Source organism: Leopardus geoffroyi, chromosome D2 (genome assembly GCF_018350155.1).
Source record: "Leopardus geoffroyi isolate Oge1 chromosome D2, O.geoffroyi_Oge1_pat1.0, whole genome shotgun sequence".
Classification (NCBI taxonomy): domain Eukaryota; kingdom Metazoa; phylum Chordata; class Mammalia; order Carnivora; family Felidae; genus Leopardus; species Leopardus geoffroyi.
Window position 1 is genome coordinate 25,561,087 of NC_059334.1, and position 21,627 is coordinate 25,582,713.

Sequence of the window (21,627 nt, forward strand, 5' to 3'; positions counted from 1 at the left end):
AATCTAGGGCCAGGTCCAGAGGAGTCTACCGGACACAGAGTTCCTGCTATTTTTTCCCACATATGATGACAACCCCTACCCGCAAGTCCCCTGCCTCAGCCCCCGGCCACTCCCTCGGCCCCTGTACGCCAGGTGGGCGTCCCAGAGATGTAACGAGTAGGGAGATGGAGGTTGGAGCTCAGGAGTCTGGGCCGCGAGGCTTTTCGGCGCCGGCCGGGGTCCCGACCGCCCTGCCCCCGGAGCACCACCGCCCAGACCCGGGCACGACCGACGCGCCGCCGCTGCCGCCGCCGCCTATCAGCGGAGTGCAGGGGCGGGGCCGGCTGGCTCGGCGGCGGCTCGGCCGCGGGCGGGGACGGGCGGGGACGGGAGGGGGAACCGACCGCCGCGCAGCTCCGGCCGCTGCGCGCATACACCCGGCCCGGCTCCCGAGGGCGCCAGCGCGGCCCCGGGGAGCGCGAGGAGCCGGCGAGCGCGCGGCCTGCCGTTGGCGGCCTGGTCCGCCACGCTCGGCGCCCACCCGCCCCCTAGCTGGGGTGCAAGACCCCGGGAAGATGGTGTCCTGGATGATCTCCAGAGCCGTGGTGTAAGTGCAGCTCACGGCGCCCCGCCGCCCGCGCGAGTCCCGGGAAGGCGTAGGGAGGGGTAGGGGCTAGGAGAGGGGAAGGCCCAGGCCTGGGCAGGGATGGGCTGGCCCGGCCTCGGGCCTGCCCGGGGGCTGTGGGCCCTCGGCCTCCTCACCCTGGTCCACGTCGCTGCGGAGCTCCCTGCGGCGGACTAGGGCCCGGCGGCTGCGGCGCGGCCGGGCTGCGTGCGGCGCGGCGGCCCTGCTCCCGAAGCGCTGGGCGGGCAGGCGCGCAAGGCAGGCGGCGCGCGCTCCCCGCTCCCGCTCCCCGCGCTGCGCGGCACCGCCCTGTGGGCCCGGGAGCGGCGCGCCTCGCGGCGGCGCCCTGCGCAGGCTCCGCAGGCGTTGAGCGCGGGAGGCTAGGCGATCCTCCCTGGGATGCGGCGGCGGCGGCGTCGAGCCTTTGTATCCCGCGGTTGGTGCGGTGAGGTGTCTCGGCGGCTGAATACCATTCGGTCACGTGTGGTAGGAGGAGAGATTTGTCTAAAAACCTGAGACCGCTCCTAGCTCAGATCTCTGGGAAAGGTTCCAGCTTCCCCCGAGATTTACAGCTTACCTAGAGAGACTCTCCTTGTTGATGGGGACACCCGCTTGTTCGCCCAGATCTGGCCCTTTCTTGTCGGAAATATTTGCTAAGTGATTGAGAGGCTGCAGGCGCCTGTTGCCTTTATTCAGATTATCAGTTAATTTCATTGTGCTCTTACCAACAAGTGCTACAGGTCCATAAGAAAAAATTAAACACCGCAACTCAACTAAAGGTATTTGACTACAGTTTAAACTGATTTTCTCCCATTCTCCCCCATCTTACGCCCCCGCTTTTCAAAGAAAAAAAAAAGTCACAAAGTAAACAATGACGTAGGGACAGCCAGGGGGCCTTGGATTCATTATGCTTGATCTCTGTAGGGGTAATATTACCTCAGTACCTTTATGAAATGTTTTTGTGAGGCAGCAGGCTATTCTAATTAGCTTTAGAATGTGGAAAAAATAATATTTCCAAATTTTCAAATTTTGTTTTCCACTGGAGAGAAGGAAAATTTCTCCGTGAGATTTGGTTTTTTGTTTGAGAGTGAATCATTCAGCATCCCTATTCTACCTGATTTGCAGTACCATTCTAAATTTGTCATTTGATCGTCTTAATGAGGTTTGTCCTTACTCTGTACAGTTACTAGTTTTAAAGCTGCAGGGCTTCCTGCTTCATCTGTACAGAACTAAAAGTCAGGAAATAAAAGCATACTACAGGTGCGTTCAGATTTTTTTAAGGCTTTTTTTTTTTTAATCCTTTGACTGTCATTTACATAATACAGGCATACTTTTCTTGACCTAGTAGATGTATATCAACTGTTTGTCTGCACCTGGAAAATGAAGTGCCCCATTAAGAAGCTGTACTTTTTTTTTTTTTTTTAACTCTGGTTTCCTTTGACCTATTTTCTTTTTTCAAGAGATAGAAAATTGTCAAGTACTTTGATATAGTTTGCATTACTCAAATCAGATTCTTGTTTTGGATCATTGACTATGAGTATGTCTTTTCTAGGTGTTACCTATAACACAAACATTAGTAACAGTGTTGGTGTTAATGGAACTGACAGTTCAGATACACTGATCCCTGCAGTACAGGTGAGAATGTCAAATCTTGTAAGAGTTACACCCAGTGCTGTAGGGGTCAGATAAGGAGGGAATTATATCTGGTTGGAGAATCAGCAAAAACAAGGGAGATTACATTTGAGATGGGCCTTAAAGGACATTCTGAATTTAGACAGCCAAAGATGAAAACGTAAAGGAGTCCAGATAAAAGGATCATTATGAGCCAAAGCACAGAGGAGGAACAACCTAGATTAGTTACAGAGGACTTGAGGGACTTGGTTGAGAGAGAAAGCTGGAAAGGTAGAGTGGGGCCTGTTTTCAAGGAATTTAAGGGAAAAGTGATAAATTCTGTTAGGCAGTAGTAGCTTTGCTTTGGGAGATTCTCTCCCTTGTTGAGTGAGATGGTTATAAATGAAGAAACACTAAAGACAGGGAGCCCACTTAGGGGGCTCCCTAACTGGAGAGAGAAGATTAAAGCTTGCAGTGCTAGAATCTATGGAATTTGAAGTGTGAGGCAAAAGAAAAGAAACAAAAATGTGAGGGAGAAAAGGTCACGGAAATGTATTTCATGAGCCATTGAGTTATTAGCATACTAGAAAGCACAATTGTCAAGGAATATAAGCATCATTATATTTTGCCCCTGTGGTCCTCAATTTCTCGATCTCTAAGCACTCAATGTTTTCTACTCCCTTGATTGTACTCTAGGGACACAAAAGCCCAATCCCAGGATCTAAACAAACTTGGAAACCTTTTTCACACCATGAGATAGAATTTCACATTCTTTTTAACCCACTGGAACAGCCAGCTAGTTTTGAGCCTGAAGAAAAGAGATCAGACAGTTCTCTCAACACGAACCTCTGGGTGGATTGGGCAGGGAACACAAGGAACTTCCATACCCTGAGCTCCCTGTGTGCTTGAGCACTTTCTCCCCAAACCCTGTGGTACATACTGGAGGAAGAACCCTGGCTTTGGAATCAGATCTGGATGCCAGTTACTAGCTGCATAGTGCTGGGCAATGTACGAAGCCCATCTGGGCTTCAGTGCCTTCGCCTTAAAGTGGTTATAATATTTACCTCCTTAAAACTATTGTAAAGATTTAACTCTGGGGGGTGGGAGGGAGGGGAGGGTGGGTGATGGGTATTGAAGAGGGCATCTTTTGGGATGAGCACTGGGTGTTGTATAGAAACCAATTTGACAATAAATTTCATATATTAAAAAAAAAAAAAGATCTGTTTAACTAAAACACACCAGATGTGATGCCTGGCATTTATTGTGCACATAAAACATAACATATTTTTTTAGGGGGGAGGGGAATAAGATAATATAGAAAGAAGTATCATTGGGCTATCATCAGGAAACCTGGAATTTAGAACTAGCTTTAGTTATATTAACCAGCTGAATGACCTTGAGCCAGCCTCTTACTGATTAGATACCTGTTTCTTTCTCTGTGGAAATAAAGGATCTGGTTTATCTGTATTCTCTTGTACAGCTCTAGCATTCTGTAATGCTATGAGAGGGCTTTTTGGTTTTTGTTGGGGTTTTTTTTCCCAGTCTAAAATCAATTTTAACTTTGCAGGCAAGATTGAAAGTTAGTTAGCAATTATTAAGGAATGGGCACCTGGGTGGCTCAGTCAGTTAAGCATCTGACTTTGGCTCAGGTCATAATCTCACAGATCGTGAGTTCAAGCCCCACATAGGGCTCTGTGCTGACAGAGTTTGGAGCCTGCTTCAGATTATGTGTCTCCCTCTCTCTCTCTCTGTCCCTCACACTCTCTCTCAAAAAGAAACAAACATTAAAATATTTTTTGAAAATTAAGGGTTAGTAGTCTGAGATTACCAAATGATATTTCATTCATTTGTGATACCTGTACCTTACCTATTGAAACATGACTTACAGGTTAAGAGAAATCCCATTTTTCTAAGTTTTCTTAATTTGAGTATATATCATTGTGGTTAAGATCAAGATGAAAGACTGCCTGAATTCAAATATTAGCCCTGCCATGTATTAGCTATAACCTACTCCATAGGATTGAATGTGTCCCTATACATTATGTCTGTAGTCCAGCATTGGACACATGGTAAGTATTCAGTAAGTATTAGTAGTTGTTACCAGATAAGGAAGAACGTATTCCCCAACTGTCCCAGAATACTGAATGTTTAAACTGTTTTCAATTTACATCTTTCTTTGTCTCATTGTAGGTGACATAGTTGTAATTACAGTAAAAAAAAAAAAAAAAAAAAAAGTTTTCTTATTCTTACTATATTGTAGGCATCTAATGTGTTCTCTGAGATCATTCTGTCTCTTTTATGATCAGGCCAATATTCATAATTTTCATAGCCATTCATTTTTTAATTTTGCTTTTAGATCATTTTAATATGTTATTTTCATAACTAATGCTGATACAATTATAAGACTATACCAGACATCATCTATATATGCTTTTTTCTTTGTATTTTCTTTCTTAATGCTTGTTTATTTTTGAGAGATAGTACGCACAAGAGTTGGGGGGGCAGAGAGAGAGAGGGAGAGGGACAGAGGATCTGAAGCATGCTCTGTGCTGACAGTAGCCCTATGTGGGGCTTGAACTCACAAACCATGAGATCATGACCTGAACCAAAGTCAGATGGTCAACCAAATGAGCCACTCAGGCACCCCTCTTTAAGTATTTTTTTAGGCTGAATATCCAAGGGAGTCAAAGGCTATGAATATGAATATTTATGACTATTGATATGAACTGCCAAACTGCTATCCAAAGGATGTTAATATTTTACATGGCCACCAACAATGTATGATCGCGGTCTTTATCACGGTGTAGCTAGATTTGGGTGTTTTGATTTTTTCATATTTTCCTAATATATATAATAGATCTCATTGTTTTCTTTTGTATTTTATTTCTTATTAGCCAGATTTAATATTTGTCCTAATATATATTGTATCTCCTGTTGTACAAATGGTCCTTATGTACTTTAGCACTTTAACTCTTGGTTACTTGCTAATTTACTTGTTGGTCTGAGCTCCTTACTTAATTAACCTTAAGTCATGTTTGATGCAGATGTTTCTCAATCTAATTACACTTCTCTTTAGATATTTTGTTTTTAGTTGAAGAGAAAATTTATAGTTTTAAGACAGTTCAACTTGTTCATGTTTTACTTTGTGATTTATTTTTCACCTCTAAATATAGAATACCGATCACTCTACTTTTATTTCTGTCAGAAGTAAATTGATCCTTCTCAATTATATTTAATGGGTATCTATAAAGTCTAAATTGTATACCTTAAAAACCATACTCCAGCAGCTTTCCTCCTTCTTTCTAGCATACTTTCCCTCTCTCCTAGATTTTTCTTTTTAGCAGGCAAAAACATGCTGTCATTTCTCCCATTTAACAAAAAACTCTTTCAGCCTGCTATACTTTTCATCTTCTTATCCCATTTCTCCCCTTCCTTTTAAAGCAAAAACTCCTCAAAAGAGCAGTCCATATACACTTTCTCCACTTCCTTCGGGTCACTCAGACCCACACCATGTAGGCCTTGCCACCACCAACCATTCCACTGAAATACCTGTTCTCTAAGTCATCAGTGACTTCTACATGACCAAACTGTCTGGTCCTCACCTAACTTACCAGGACTTTTGGTACAGTTGCTCACTCTGTCCTTGAAATGGTCTCTTCACTTGGTTTCCAAGAAGCCTTGTTTTTGTACTCTTCACAACTCACCGACCACTGCCTCCCTTCTCTGTCTCCCTGCCACATTCCTCCACATGCCCTGACTGATTAAAGTTGGCAGGTCCAGGAGCTCAGTTCCTAGAATTTTTTTCTCTTCTATAAGGACTCGTAATTTACATCTCCAACCCAGACCTCTGTGCTGAACTCATGATCCTATTTTTCAGGTGCCTACCTTACTTGGAAACATCTGAGAGTCATGTTGAACTTAAGATATCCAACACTGAGCTTCTGAATGTCCTTCCCAGTGTGGCTACCCTGGCAGCCTGCACCAGCTCAATTAATGTCAACTCAGTCCTTCCAGTAGCTCAGGCCAAAAACCTTGGGATCATCCTTGATTCCAGTTTTTCTCTCATTACCTGCATTGAATCCTACAGCAAATCTTGTTGACTCTACCTTGTTGCAAATCTACAGCAAATCTTGTTGACTCAAAATATAGTTTTCATCACCTTTCTTACATTATTGTAGTCCAAGCCAGCATCATCTCTTAAATGCATTATTATAACGGCATCCTGTTTCTCCCTTTTGTGGGTTAAGTTCTTGATAGGATTAATGAAAAACATCTTGAGTACTTTTTAAATCCTTGTGGAAGTTTGAGGTCAGTCACAATCTGTAAGTGATATTTCTCTTCCTTTATATGTGCTTTACATACTTTTAAGTAGTTGTAAAATCTCAGTGATGGCTAAAATATCATCTTTCAATTAGGTTAAGGTAGATTTTTTTTTCCAGTTTTGATGAGATTTGTCATGTGAATAACAAATAATTAGGAGCTATGTCTAAGAATAGGATGCTTACTGAAATTACTGTTAGGCAATGAGAAATAAAGTAAATAGGAGCAGTGTTTTCAAGGACATTGGAAAAGTTAAAATCTTAAAAATATAATTTGTCATGAATGCCCTCCAAGAGGTCATCCTTTCTGTCTTCCTTCATTGAGACAGAAAACACAACCTAAACTATTGGGTCTTGCTTTCATTGCCTAGGCCAGAACTTCAACAAGATTCCTTTATTAGCCTTCATTTCAGAAACAGTTTGCTTCTGTTCACTTTTTGTTACTGCAGCTATTTTAATAACTTCTTTTTCCACTGGATTTTTGAGCCCTTTTAGTTTGGATATTTCCATGTTCTCTCCTTTTGGCGTAGATTGTAATGTTCAAATAAAGAGTATATTACAATAATCATGGCATAAATGGGTAATTTAAATATCTTAAATATATTACTGTTTTGTCATGTGGAAAAAGATTACTGGTGAGTCTCCGTTAGCAGAACATGAGCTTTTTAGGTCATTGATTATGTATTTGCACTGAACTAGCCCTTACATGTATTTCTGAGGTTAAATGAAAGGTTAAAAGTAAAAGTTATTCTAGGGGCACCTGGGTGGCTCAGTCGGTTAAGTGTCCAACTCCAGCTCAGGTCATGATCTCATTGCTTGTGAGTTCAAGCCCCATGTTGGGCTCTGTGCTGACAGCTCAGAGCCTGGAACCTGCTTCAGATTTTGTCTCCCTCTCTCTCTGCCCCTCTCCTGCTTACCCATCTCTCTCTCTCTCTAATACAAATAAACATTAAAAAAAATTTTTTTTTAGGTAAAAGTTATTCTGTTATAAGTGTTTTCACATTCACAAAACTGTTAATCATTTATGCATACTTAACGCTATTTCTGAAGTAAAGTTACCAGCTTCAGTCATGTTAAATTTACAAAGGCTGCTAGGATGGAAAATCAGGTGAAGTAGCATACTCATTAAGATACTATGGACAGAGAAAACAGCTGTTAGGTTGGAAATATTGAGCATGGCAAAAGATTTTAATAGCAGACTAGCTAATGTTTGAATATCATTAGGAATGGCTGTATATTATTCTAAATATTTTTTATTTCATTTGAAGATCTTTTAAATATGTCTAAGTTTTTTAACCTAGCACTTTTCACATTTTAGACTGGGTAATCCTTACTTGGGGATGCCTGTCCTGTGCACCGTAGGATGTTTTACCAGCATCCCTGGCCTCTGCCCACTAGATGCCATTGGCATCTCCCAACTGTGACAGCCAAAAATGTCTCCAGATATTGTCGTAGGTCACTAGTGGGCAGAATTGCCACTAGCTGAGAACCACTGTGTTAAGTGAAAAGAGAAGAAACCTGTGCTGTTCAATATGGAAGCCACTGGTCCCTTGTGGCTATTTAGATAATTAAATTAAACATTAAATTCCTCAGTCACACCACATTTCAAGTGTTCAGTAGGCATTCAAGCTTAGTAACTACCTTATTGGATAGCACAGAAATAGAACATTTCCATCATTACAGAAAGTTCAACTAGAGTGAGCCCTTATAAGGCATGGTTCGCTCAGCATTTCCATTTGAAAATGGCTTTGTTTGCTGCTTCTGTGTACTTTGTGGGAGAAATTACAGGCTATAATGATACTTGGAAATTTATAAGTGTCTCAGGATATCTCTTGCTTAAGAATTTTCTGTATAAAACACTGTTGCTGATCTTAATTTTTTTAAGTTTATTTATTTAGAGAGAGAGATGGGGCGCCTGGGTGGCGCAGTCGGTTAAGCGTCCGACTTCAGCCAGGTCACGATCTCGCGGTCCGTGAGTTCGAGCCCCGCGTCGGGCTCTGGGCTGATGGCTCAGAGCCTGGAGCCTGTTTCCGATTCTGTGTCTCCCTCTCTCTCTGCCCCTCCCCCGTTCATGCTCTGTCTCTCTCTGTCCCAAAAATAAATAAACGTTGAAAAAAAAAAAAAAATTTATTTAGAGAGAGAGAGAACACAGGTGGGGGAGGACCAGAGAGAAGGAAAGAGAGAATCCAAGCAGGCTCCGTGCTGTCAGCACAGAACCTGATGAGGGGCTCAATCTCACAGTTCCTGAGATCATGAACTTGAGCTGAAATCAAGAATCAGACACTTAACTGACTGAGCCACCCGGGGACCCCTCAAAATTAATTTCTATTTCAGTATTTACAGAGAAGTTCCCAAAATTGGTGAGAATCACTGATATAGTATACTTTGAAAATAATTTATATAATCACATATTCTCCCCATCAATGGTCTTACTCCTTATTTTCTAAATTTGTAAATTATAGTTTACAAGTTACAGTTTTCTTGGTCCTAAAAGTTGTTCAGATACGAAGATTTGAATACAGAGCTGAGAGTTACCAGTATTTGCTGTCCTTACTGTTTAACAGTTTCATCAGCTCTGCAAAAGCATAGATACTAAGGAAATCATGAAAGCAAAAGTCATAGGAAAAAACTAAACATAATAGGTTTGTACTAACCAGTAGTTCAAAACATAATTTCAGGAAGTATTCAAATATATTAATGCTGAGACCTTTTATGTTTCCAAGGAATAATAAGTCTATTTTAGGAAAGAATTATTTTCACCTGTAAATAAAACCAAGCATTCTGCTGTGACAAGTTTCCTTAACCTTTTATCATGTCACATTTCTGAGAAATGCGTTAGGTTGCTGGGGCTATTATAATGAAATACCACAAACCTCGTGGCCTGAACAACAGAAGTCTATTATCTCACAGTTCTGGGAGCTAAAAGTCAAGGCAAAGGTGTCAATAGGTTCCTTCATTCCTTCTGAGGGCTGTGAGGAGGAAATCTGTTCCAAGACTCACTCTCTCAGCTTCTGGTGGTTTGCTGGCAATCTTTGTCATTCCTTGGCTGGTAGATTCATCACACCCATCTCTGCCTTCATTTTTGTGAAGGTCTTTGTGTCCAAATTTTCTCTTTTTATAAAGAACGTAAGTCACAGTAGGTTAGAGCCCATGCTAATTACCTCCTTTTAACATGATTTCCTCTTTAAGGACCCTGTCTCCAAATTAGGTCACTATTCGAAGTAGTGGGGATTGGGACTCCTTCATATCTTTTTTGGAGGGCACAATTCAACTTAAAACAATATCTTTTACATATCCTGAGAAAAACTAAAAAGCCAATGAAGTTTTAGGGATTGGATCAGAAAAGGAGAAAAATTAATGACTAACAAAATAACTGTCTTAATTTAAGAGTTGTCACATGAGGGAGAGAGTACTGATTTTTTTCTTCTTGTGAACACCAGGTTAGAGCAATAAATGGATGTTATAAGGAAGAATTTAATTCAGTAGATAAGGGAGAGCTTTCAAATACCCAGAGTTGTTCACCATTGAGACGGACAACCTCATGAGAACAGTGTGTTGTCTATCACTTGAAGCAGGAAAGGGAGAGTAGAACCCTTGCTGAAGATCTTGCCTTTTATGACTTGTATGCTTCCAATGGAGAACCATAGATAGATACTTTTCAGTGAGAAGCTGTGAAGTGCTGACTTTGTATTTAATAAAACTACTTATTTGCGAAGAACCAACTGATGGTTGGCAGAGGGAAGGGAGGTGGGTGGGGGAGGGACTGGGCAAAATGAGTGAAGGGGAGGGAGAGAGACAGGCTTCCAGTTACTGAATGAAAAAGTTAAGGGGATAAAAGTTACAGCATTGGGAATATAATCGATGGTGATGTAATAGGGTTGCATGGTGACAGATGGTAGCTACACTTGGTGGTAAGCACAGCATAAGGTATAAAGAAGTTGAATCACCATGTTGTATACCTGAAACTAATGTAACATTAGTGTCAACTGTATTGTAAAAATTTAATAAAATAAAAATCTAAAGTGTAAAAAAACTACTTGAATATTTAAATAAATGAATACATTAACTTTGTACTAAGTGAATATCTGCGATGAATAATAAGCGGCATTATTTGGTATTAAAAAATAACATGAATATATACAGCACTGAATAAATGATATGCTAAAGATTCTGCCAATGTGACACTTTTTCATCATCAAACTTTAATCACTAATTTTCAGGACTCCCAAAATTTAGAATACACTTTCACCAAAACTGTAAAGTGGATAAATGGGACTTCCTTTCCATGTTTAAACTTCCAGAGGCCCACAGAAACAATGAGCTGTAGGCATCCTTTTATTTTCTTTTTTAAATATTTATTTACTTTTGGCAGAGTGCAAGCAGGAGGGGTAGAGAGAGGGGGGACAGAAAACCAGAAGTGGTCTCTGCGCTGACAGGCTGACAGCAGCAAGCCCAGTGTGGGGCTTGAACTCACAAACCGGCAGACTGTGACCTGAGCCAAAGTCGGACACTTAACCCATTAACCCACCCAGGTGCACCAAGCAGTAGACATTCTTGACTGTGAATTTAAAGAAGGTGCAGGGGGCGGGGTGGGGGCGGGGTGTGCCTGAGTGGCTCAGTCAGTTAAACATCTGACTCTTGATCTCAGCTCAGGTCATGATCTCGTGGGTTTGTGGGATCGAGCCCCACATCAGGCTCTGCACTGAAAGCACAGAGCCTGCCTGGGATATTCTCTCTCTCCCTCTCTCCCTCTCTCCCTCTCTCTCTTTCTCTCTCTCTTTCTCTCCCTCCCTCCCTCCCCCCACCTTCTCTGTCTCTCAAAATAAATAAAACATTTTTAAAAAGTGCAGATATGAGAACAGAAGAGAATTTGGTGATATTTGCCTAAGGGGGTTAATTTTGCCATGATCAGTTCCTTGCTGCTTTGTGCCTATGGTCTTTGTTTTCTGTTCAGATGCTGATTCATCTCAGGATTACGGAACAAACTTTCCAGTTGTCCGTTCAATATTTATTTATTTGCATTTTTTAAATCATTAATTTCATCAACCATAGTTTTTATTTATGGTTTTCTGAAACATAAGGCCTTTTAATTTTCACTTTATATACGTAAGTTAATCTTGCAAATAGAAATGTTGGTGGTTTTAAGGTGTTTAATGGATCATTAATGGATAGGTGAAAGGTACCCTTTAAAGATACACCTCTAGATCCATATAAAGGGGACTTAGAAGTGTGTAAATCTTAATCTGAAAACATTAAGGTGTTAAAATAAATTATGTGAGAAAAGTGGCCTGAAAGCTTTGTGTAAAAATATTCTGAAAGGATATCTGGTGTTTTCCTTTGCCAAGCTGAATGACAGAAATGCAAATTGGAGATAAACTCCCCCGCTCACACACACACGCACAGTTAATGCTTTTTAAATTCTGATTAAATGCTTTTTTAGGCATTTCTAAATCCTAAGTCTTGTATTATTTTGTGTGGTAAACATGATGCAAATATGGCTTTGTTGCAAATGGTCTCCTAAGTTTAAGTTACTGTCTTCTAGTGAATCTATACCACATTACCTTAAATGTTTGCTAGTGACAAGTTCTTGTAGTGTTTGAACTAAAATAGCTCACCTACAACTAATGAGAAAAACAAAAGTGGTAAGCCGTTTTAACAGAAATAGTTACAATTAAAAAGAGGCCTTGGTTACCTCGAATGACTGAGAAATATAAAGGAAACGCTGCAGATGATACAACCCACTACTTGGAAGTGCCACCACCTGAATGCCCTCGGAGCATGTGATGAGAGAAGGAACAGCATGAGGAAGGAAAGCACGCAGCCCCCTTTCTTTGAAGAGCTCAGCTCTGCTCTCCACCATCACCATTATCTCTTGTCCTCCCCTTTATGCTTGCCTCACCTTTCTCTCTATGTCTTGTTTTTCCTCCCACTCTAAATAAAGGCGTGACTATCTGTGTCATGTGCAGAGAGATGATAATTTAAAAGGATATTAATTTGTAGTTTTAAAACAGAGCAGGGTTGGGAAAGAGGAGGCTATAGGGATATAGAAGCCCAAAATTAAAGGGGACAGGAGATGGAGGACCTAGGTCAGTAATGACAGTAAAGGTACACAGATTACATCTCTCCTGGTAAAAGAGCCTGTGGGGCACCTGGATGGCTCAGTCGCTTAAGTGTCAGACTTCAGCTCAGATCATGATCCTGTGGTTCACAAATTCAGGCTCCGCATCGAGCTCTGTGCTGACAGCTCAGAACCTGGAGCCTGCTTGGGATTCTGTGTGTCTCCCTCTCTCTCTCTCTGCTCCCCCCCCCCCCCCCCCGCCGCTCACACTCACTCTCTCTCTCTCAAATAAACATTAAAAAATTTTTTTAATAAAAAACAAAAGAGTCTGTAACACTGGGGACGAAACTATAAAGAAAGTTGTAAAACATGATTGAAAGATAAAAGAAGTTCTGAGTAAATGGATAGCCCATGTTAATGGATCAGTGTTAGCTGATAATTATCAATTCTTTCCAAGTAGATCTATAGTTTCACTGGGATTCCAACAGAATTTTTATGGTTTTTGTTTTCATGGGACCTAACAGACCAATTATTTAAAGTTCACAGGAGAGAGCAAAAGCCCAGCAATCAACGAGATAGCTATAAAGAACAAGGAAGGAAGACCTGTCCTATTACCTATCAAGGTTGATTATAATGTAGTAGTAATTGAGACAATATAGAGTTGGCACAATAATTGACAGTAAACTTAAAGGAACATAGTCGAGAATCTAGAAACTAACCCAGCACACGTGAAAATCTGATATGACAGACTGGTGTTCAAAGTCAGCAGGAAATGATGAGTAACTTAGTAAGTAGTGTTGTGACAACTTGGCCATCCCTCCGAAAAAAGAATAAAATACATCCTTATTTCACAGCAAACTCCAAAATAAATTTTAAGTGGACTACCTGCCTGTAGGTGAAAAAACGAAAATGTTTACACTTTTAGAAGAAAATGTCAAAGAATATTGTTATGGTTACGAAAGGAAAGAACTTTTCGGACTCTACAAGAAACCATAAATGATTGATGGTACAGCCTAACATATGTCTGCTGCACCAGACCTTATTTTAATCACTTTTACACAAATATACTTCTCTCTCACAATAGCCCTAATAATGTAGTTACTGCTGTTATCCCCATTTTGCCATCAAGAAACCCAAGGCTTAGTGAAGTGAAATAACCTGCCCAGGGTGGTCATGTAACTCACTAAGTGACAGAGCTAAGTTGCAGTCTAGCTCTAGAACCAGACCTTAGCCAATATGCCTCACCATTTCCCCATGTGATAGAATTTGCATGTCATAATTTCAGTGAGTGTTGTTAAATGTGTGTACTCGTGTATCACCACCCTTAACAGGATCGAGATTCACTTTACATTCTCACCAGCAGTAGTTGAATGTCTATTTCTACCACTTTCACCATCCCTGATGATTTTATCTTTGCTAATTTCTGTGGAAAAAATACCCAATTATTTTAAATATCCTCTTCAGGATATGTGTTTTAAAACTCTACTTAGAAACCCATACTTCTTTTTTCTCAATTCCTTAGTAATTTAAGGGCTGGGGAGGAGGATGTAATGGAAGCCAGCACTAGAATTGTGGCCCAGTAAGGGTAAAGAACGAAGACCATTTTGTAATATATATGACAAAGTTGGATGGAAAATGTGAAGAATTCCTTAAAATCAATAAGAAAATAAGCGAACTAAAAAAAAAAAAGACAAAAGTAAAAGGCATCTCCTAGAAGATGAAACCAATGGCAACTGCACATATAAAAAGAATCGCAAAACTCATTAGTTTTCAAGAAAATGTAAATTAAGACCACATTGAAATTCCATTTCACACATTCTAGATTGCAAAAATTAAGAAGTCTGAAAATGCCAAGTGTTGGCAAGGATGGGCAGAGCAACGTTTTTGGGAATGACAGGAGAGGAAGTCATGGAAACTTACAGTGTTCATCATTCACATACCCTTTGACCCAGCAATTCCACTGCTCAGTAGACCTTAATACCTGCACCAGGAGACATTTGCAAGGATATTTCTAGGAAAGTTCTTAAAGCAAGAATCTATAAAGTATACTACAAAGTATTACACGAAGAGGAGACTGGGTAAATGTTGTTATTTTTACATAATGGAATATTACACAGCAACAAAACTGAATGCGGTACCACTTTATAAATATCAACATGGATGACTGTTAAGGAAATTATAGTGTTTTGTTTTGTTTTTTAAAAACAAGCCAGATGGGATTACATTTAGTATGATATAGAAGACCAAAATTAAAGGGGACAGGAGATAGAGGACATAGGTCAGGTTTAAAGACCCCAACAAAGGTAAAACTAAATGATATAGGAGATAAATACATATATGGCAAACCTATTTTTCCAAAAAGATGATAAATGCAAATTTTAGGATCAAAGTAACCCCTGAGGGAATATCCTAGCAGAGGAAAAAGCTCAGAAGCAATGGTAATGGTGGTATTCTACCTTGATTTGGGATGACTAATTCACTTCGTTGCGCTTCATAAATTAGAAGCATGTGTCCTGGTTTCTTCATATCAACTGTTACGTTTCAGAAATACTCAACCCAGTGAGGACGAAAATACAGAAGCTAAAGGGACAAGCTTAGACAACGGGGAGCAGATACCATCAGAAAGGAGAGGCTGCCCCTGCCCCAGCCCATATGCTTCTTGCTGGTGGAGAGGCCAGTTTTAGTGCTTAGCCAGGCCCCAGATGGAGGGAGGGATGGGGCCGCACCTGTCACAAAGAGTTTGTGAACAGAAGGCCAGAACCCCTATGAAATTGCCAGGCAGGCTGTCTCTAGTCTCCTTCTTTTTCTTAAAGCTGGTAGGAGTCCAATGAAGAATGTCCAATTTCTTATGTATCCAAAGGATTTTTGGGGTTCTAGAAGTAGGTACATAAACACTTAGGAGTTTTCTTGTTTTTTTTCCCCCCCACTTATTTTCAGATGACAGTTTTCATGTTTGATATGTGGGATGTTGCTATAAAAAGCAACTTGATGTCTAAAAAATGTATAAATTAATGTGCCTTCACTATAGCTACTTCTAGACTAAACCAGACCTAAGAGAGTATTACTGTTGAAATGCAGAATAATAGTCTCAACTCTATAGTATGCTTTGTGTTCTAATGATGTTGCTTGTCCGTTTTGAGTTTAGCTGGTCAGAAATTTTATGTTACTTGAAACTCCCTAATGCCTACAGAAGAATAATTTAACTTTAAGGTTATGTATTTCAAAGCCTAGTACTAAGGAGGGGTATGTGTCCTAGAACATGGGATGGGTCTGAACCTATCAAGGGAAGTAATGTCTAATAGTAACCTTTTATACCAATGTATAGCTCTGATTTCTTATGCATGCTGAACCTCATTTATAGAAAAGGAAGGAAATGGAAAAGAATAGCGAGCTGTGTGTTTTCCATGTGGTGAGCATTGCTGTGGGGGTGATCTGGCTAAGACATCTGTCACCCACTGATGGCCAGGATTTATTTGGCCTGTTAGGCTGTCCCCTTGCTCCCTTGTCATTCCACGTGCTGTGTTCACTTGGTTAGTAGAGGAGGACGTTCAGAACCCTGCAATATCTCAGGAACATGATTGTGAGATGATTAGCTAGTAGGTTTGCAGATTTGTCTGTATGTTTTTCTAGTTTGAGAATGCAAAGTAAATAAATTTAGTAGCTTTAACTTCAAAAGTTATCCATAATTCTGTACTAGCCTAGCATCTCCCAGAAATACCAACAAGATAGCCAACTTAGTTTAAATAATACTTTTTTTTTTTTTTTAATGTGAAAGAATTCTGTTTGATGAGGAATCCTGGAGGATTTGGGGAGAACGGTATAAGAAGAAGGAAATCAGAAAATGAATCAATTAGCTTCTGTAACAAGTGCATGATGCTGCCCAAAGCCCAAGCATGTACTAGGGGGATAAATGAAGTGGGTTATTATGGAACATTTCATATGAAACATGATTGGAAATTCATGAAATAAAATGGAACTAATACAAACAATCAAAGATTTGGAAACTGGGATAAGCTAAAAAACAAATGAAAAAAAAAGTTCGCCTACAAATGAGCTCTGAAATCAATGACCATTTATTCCTTTTACTCTTTGCCAGATTCTTGTTTTATTGTTTTGTCAGTCTTCCGTTTTGCTAACATTTAATCCCTCAAAGTAATCCTAAAACGTCCCAATAATCAGACAAGATTTCCTAACCCTGTTTACCCTTTAAAAAGAAGTTTTGTCTTCTCTGTATTGTTGGAGAATAAATTTTGGATGTTTTTTTTTTTTTTTCTTTACCCTGTTCCCTTCACCCCCCCCTCAAAAAAGATAAAAATAAAAAAATAAAAAGAAGTTTTGTATAATGGGGTACTTTAAAATTATGGCTTTGGACCAGAAAAGCAATTATATAGCTTTACAAATGTTGAAAATTAATGCTGTTTCTGAGAAATATGGTTGATACAACGATAACATTCACTTCTTAAAAATCCTAATAAAATTATTTTCACTGTTTCTGACAGTTTTAATTGAGAGTAGCTCAATTACGTAGAGATGCTTTGGATTCTTTATTTAGAATAAGAACTCACAAGGCACTGTATGGTATTTAAAAGATTTTTAAAACACCTTTCCTAGACCCCATTCTCAAAGATTCTGACTTAATTGATCTGGAATAAGGCCTGGACATCCTTAGTTTTAAAAGTTCCTCAAGCAATTAGAATGTACTAGTTTGAAAATCTTTACACTGGAGATTATGAAATAGAAAACCTAGTGAGGATTTTGAGAAATAGTAATGTCAGGAAACTATCACAGAATTGAGCTGCTGAATTGTTACCATTTAAAAAAAAATTTTTTTTCAACATTTATTTATTTTTGAGAGACCTAGAGCACAAGCGGGGGAGGGGCAGAAAGAGAAAGGGAGACAGAGAATCCGAAGCAGGCTCCAGGCTCTGAGCTGTCAGCACAGAATCTGACACGGGGCTGGAACTCATGAACTGTGAGATCATGACCTGAGCTGAAGTCGGATGCTTAACTGACTGAGCCTGACTGAGCCACGCAGGTGGCCATGAATTGTTACCATTTTAAAGCAAGGATGGGGCGCCTGGGTGGCGCAGTCGGTTAAGCGTCCGACTTCAGCCAGGTCACGATCTCGCGGTCCGTGAGTTCGAGCCCCGCGTCGGGCTCTGGGCTGATGGCTCAGAGCCTGGAGCCTGTTTCCGATTCTGTGTCTCCCTCTCTCTCTGCTCCTCCCCCGTTCATGCTCTGTCTCTCTCTGTCCCAAAAATAAATAAACGTTGAAAAAAAAAAAAAAAAAAAAAACAAGGAGAGAAAAATTGTAGAATATCCTTAGTTTGGTTTTCAGTGATTTCATGATATTTGAATACGTAGAAAATACTTATCTGAAGACTAGCAATAAGCAACATTAGTAGTCTATACAGCAGTAATCGTCCCAGACAGATTTGCTTGTCCTTTTAGATTGAATTACAAAAGTATTAGAGGAAAGGAATGTAGTGGATGGAATGTCTGGATTTTATTACAGCATTCTCTGTAGTACTACTTCATGAAATCCACCTTGGAAATGCATTTCATGTTCCCAGCTAGCGTGTGAAACAAAGTCTAGCAAATATCACATTTGTCAGATTGGCTAAATAGCACATTTGCAGCACTACACAATTTACACTGCCTTAAAAAGATCATTTTAAAATTTGTTGGTGTGGGGATTTATATTTCTTTTTAAATTCATCTGAAATCATTCCTTGCCTTTAAAAGCATCCATAGAATTAATATTGTCGATTAGAATGTGTTACGAGTGGCTAAAAATATAATAGGTAATGGAAATCTGGAGGCAGGGGGAGGATGGGAGGAAGCTCGAGGCAAATTTCATCCTTCATGGGAGAAAGCCAGATGCTGTTTGGAGCTGGAGCACCAGCCTTTCGTGTTCCTTTTCTTAAAATTAAAGGATTACTTGAGGTTCTGACACTTCGGCTGTTTAAATAAGATTTTATTTATTCCTTCAGTTTTATTTATCATCTGTTCAGTTAAACAAAATTGGGGTTATTTTAAATGCCATCTATTTTAAGATCCCATTTTACATACCTTTTTATCAATCTTCTTTCTCCACTAATAATACTGAAAGAGATGTTTGGATCATCAAATGGTATCATTATGTCTGGGGAGCACATCTGGGGGTGAGTTTTAGATTTCTTTGTTCTTTTTGGTAATGTATCTATTAAAAATATGAACATTTCTGTTTAAAAACATTCTTTAAATATGTTGCTGTTTAAAATATGTATTCTTTAAATCAAAGATTAGTTTTAATAGTTTCCCTCAGAAAAATAAATGCCTTTATTTTATAGTTTCAACTTCTAATACCAAACAAGACTAAAATCTTTTAAGTGGTAGCATTTAAACCCAAATAGCAGTATGTGTTAGATAGAGAAGGAAAACCACCTGCCAACAGAACTTAACAAAAACTAATGGCTTTTATTCTAACATTTATTATACAGAAAAGTATTTTTTAAAGGTTAAGAAACTCCAGTTATACTAGGGACAGAATTGGGTGCTTATAAGCTGGTAGCATTTTACATGATGTTTAAGTTCTTCGGGATTTCATAATAATAAGGTCTCAACAAAGGATAGGTATTTCTTTTTGCCAGCTAAAATGGCACTGCTCTCTGGCAGCAGTATAAAAACAAGATTTAATCTTTTCTTCAGCCTGCTTTAAAATTATTGTGAAATTCTAATAACTCTGTGGATACACATTTCAGGCTTTTTTGCATAAGGTAAAAATACAAATACTTTCATGTCATTATTTCTAATTTACAGAATTCAGAGTTTCATAAAATGCAACCTCACATTATCATTATCCTTTTGAGTCACTACAAGTGACATCACTACTTAGTACGGTTGACCCTTGAACAACGCAGGGGTTAGGGACACTGACCACTGCACAGTTGAAAATCTGTGTAGAACATTTGACTCTCTCAAAACTTAAATACTAATAGCCTACTATTGACTGAAAGCCTTACCAATAACATTAACAATTAACACAGATTTTGTATATGTATTGTATACTATATTCTTACAATAAAGTAGACTAGAAAAAAGAAAATTTAAAAAATCATAAGAAAATATATTTATACTTACTGTACTATATCGAAGCAAATCCACATGTAAGTGAACCCACCCAGTTCAACCTGTGTGGTTCAAGGGTCAATTGTAGTAGTAGGACTTTACTTCATCCCTAAAATGTAGATAATTCTGTTCTTGATTAACTCAGGTTGCTTGAGGCACAAATGTGACATTCTGTGTGAATGTCCTTTATACCAACACGAGCCTACGCAGAAATCTATCAGTCCTTGCTCCTTAAAACAGTCTGTTTGCATTACAGCAAGGCATTAATGAGTATTTCAGAGTTGCAACTCTTCCATTAAATGTCATTAGAGTTACAAAGAAATGAAAGAGGAGGAAAAACAGACTTAGTTTAGTTTTGTTTTATATCTTCCTGTTCTCTCAACACCGAACTGTGAACCTTAAGTAAACTTCAGTAAGGCCACCTTAACAGTTGACCCTTAGTCTAATAGATTACAAATCCTAACCCATCTAACTTAGGTAAGACCTCAGTTCTTCACTTCTGTGTCTCTGGGTACATTTAAGGGTATAGAGTGCCACCTATATAGTTGCTACCTGCATACACTCTTCTTGCTCTGGCTGTTCCTTGTGCCATCGAAGCCACCTTTCCTGTGCTTTATTATGCCTACTTGCTCCACAGCCATTCGTCAGGCAGTATTGATTCACCTGGACTTCCATGCCCTCGGGAGTCTATGCTCACTGCCACCAGGGCCACCTGGAGTTCCCAGCTGCTTTCAGTGATCTGTTGCTGCTTGACAAACCACCCCAATACCTAATGGCTTCGGGAAAAAGTCTAGCTCATGATTCTGTTGCACATGAAAAGGGAAATTGGCTTTCTTTAATCTTTTCTAATGTTATGATCCCATGGCAATTGCTTTTGATTAGAATTAATTTTTAAAATGATTTCATGTATTAGAAGGATTCTGGTGCATTAAAGTTTTTTTCTAGTACTAGTTAGTAGACCTAATGCCTTAAATTTAGTGGTAGAATAACAAAGTTTACAGGTGTCATCTTTAAGTATTTAACTCACATTTTTTCCCCCGTATGCAAACCATGCTTTTTATCTTTATCATAAGCTGACTCAGGTTCTAGGACAATTCATGAAGTTGCCTCTTTTTGGTCAATAAGAAAGAAAAACTGATTCAAGTAAAGAGGAAAATAGATAATTTGTCAATTCTTATGTGATCATGACTCATACTAGTGTAAGTAGCTTAATTTTTCGCTTATTAAAAAGGTTGCTTTGATTGTTAGAGAATACATCTCTTATGAAACAACCTTACTTAACAGGTTTAAACATTTGGGTGGGAAAGAATATAATTTTCTAGAAGTGTTTTTTTTTCGGAGTGACAAATTCAGGCACACAATTTACGATACTATTTCTAGCATACAATGCTTGGAGTATTCATTTTGTGAACCTTGTTTCTCTGCAGCTGATATGTGTGTGTATGTGCTTTAAAAAGAAATTTTCGGAATCTGTCCTTCCTCTTTTTTATATCCCTTCCCCGAGAAAAAGCTATGTTCATACTTAAAGTATAGTTCAGTGTGCTTCTATGGAAACTAAAAACATATGAAGGAAATAAATAAATAAATAAATAGTAAATCTTTGGCCATCAACCAATAACAAAAACATTCTGTGAAAAGAAATTTTTTTTTAATGAAGCAAATACATTTTAAACAAGTTGAGCATAGATGCTCTCCACAAAATAAGGATGAATCAGAAATGAGGAAAACCAGCACTCCAAATGAATATAATAATATTGGGAAATATGACCATTTGTATATGTATGTCAACATTGAGACTTCTGCTACTGAAGGAAAGTAGACTTCTCACTGTGTTTTTAATTTATGTTTTAATAAATTAGGATAAATCACATGTGTCAAATTGAGAATTAAACTTGCTGATACGTATGTTTAACTAAGTGGTAATT

The 21,627-nt window shown here is 39.3% G+C and overlaps 1 protein-coding gene across 1 annotated transcript in view; it reads left to right on the forward strand.

Moving 5' to 3' along the window:
- The first annotated feature begins 62 nt into the window (after positions 1-62).
- Positions 63-21,627, forward strand: part of REEP3 (receptor accessory protein 3) — a 98,758-nt gene continuing 77,193 nt past the window's right edge. Inside the window, exon 1 of the mRNA XM_045437554.1 lies at positions 63-586. Coding sequence (XP_045293510.1) covers positions 63-586 — 524 coding nt within the window. The remainder of the gene's footprint in view (positions 587-21,627) is intronic.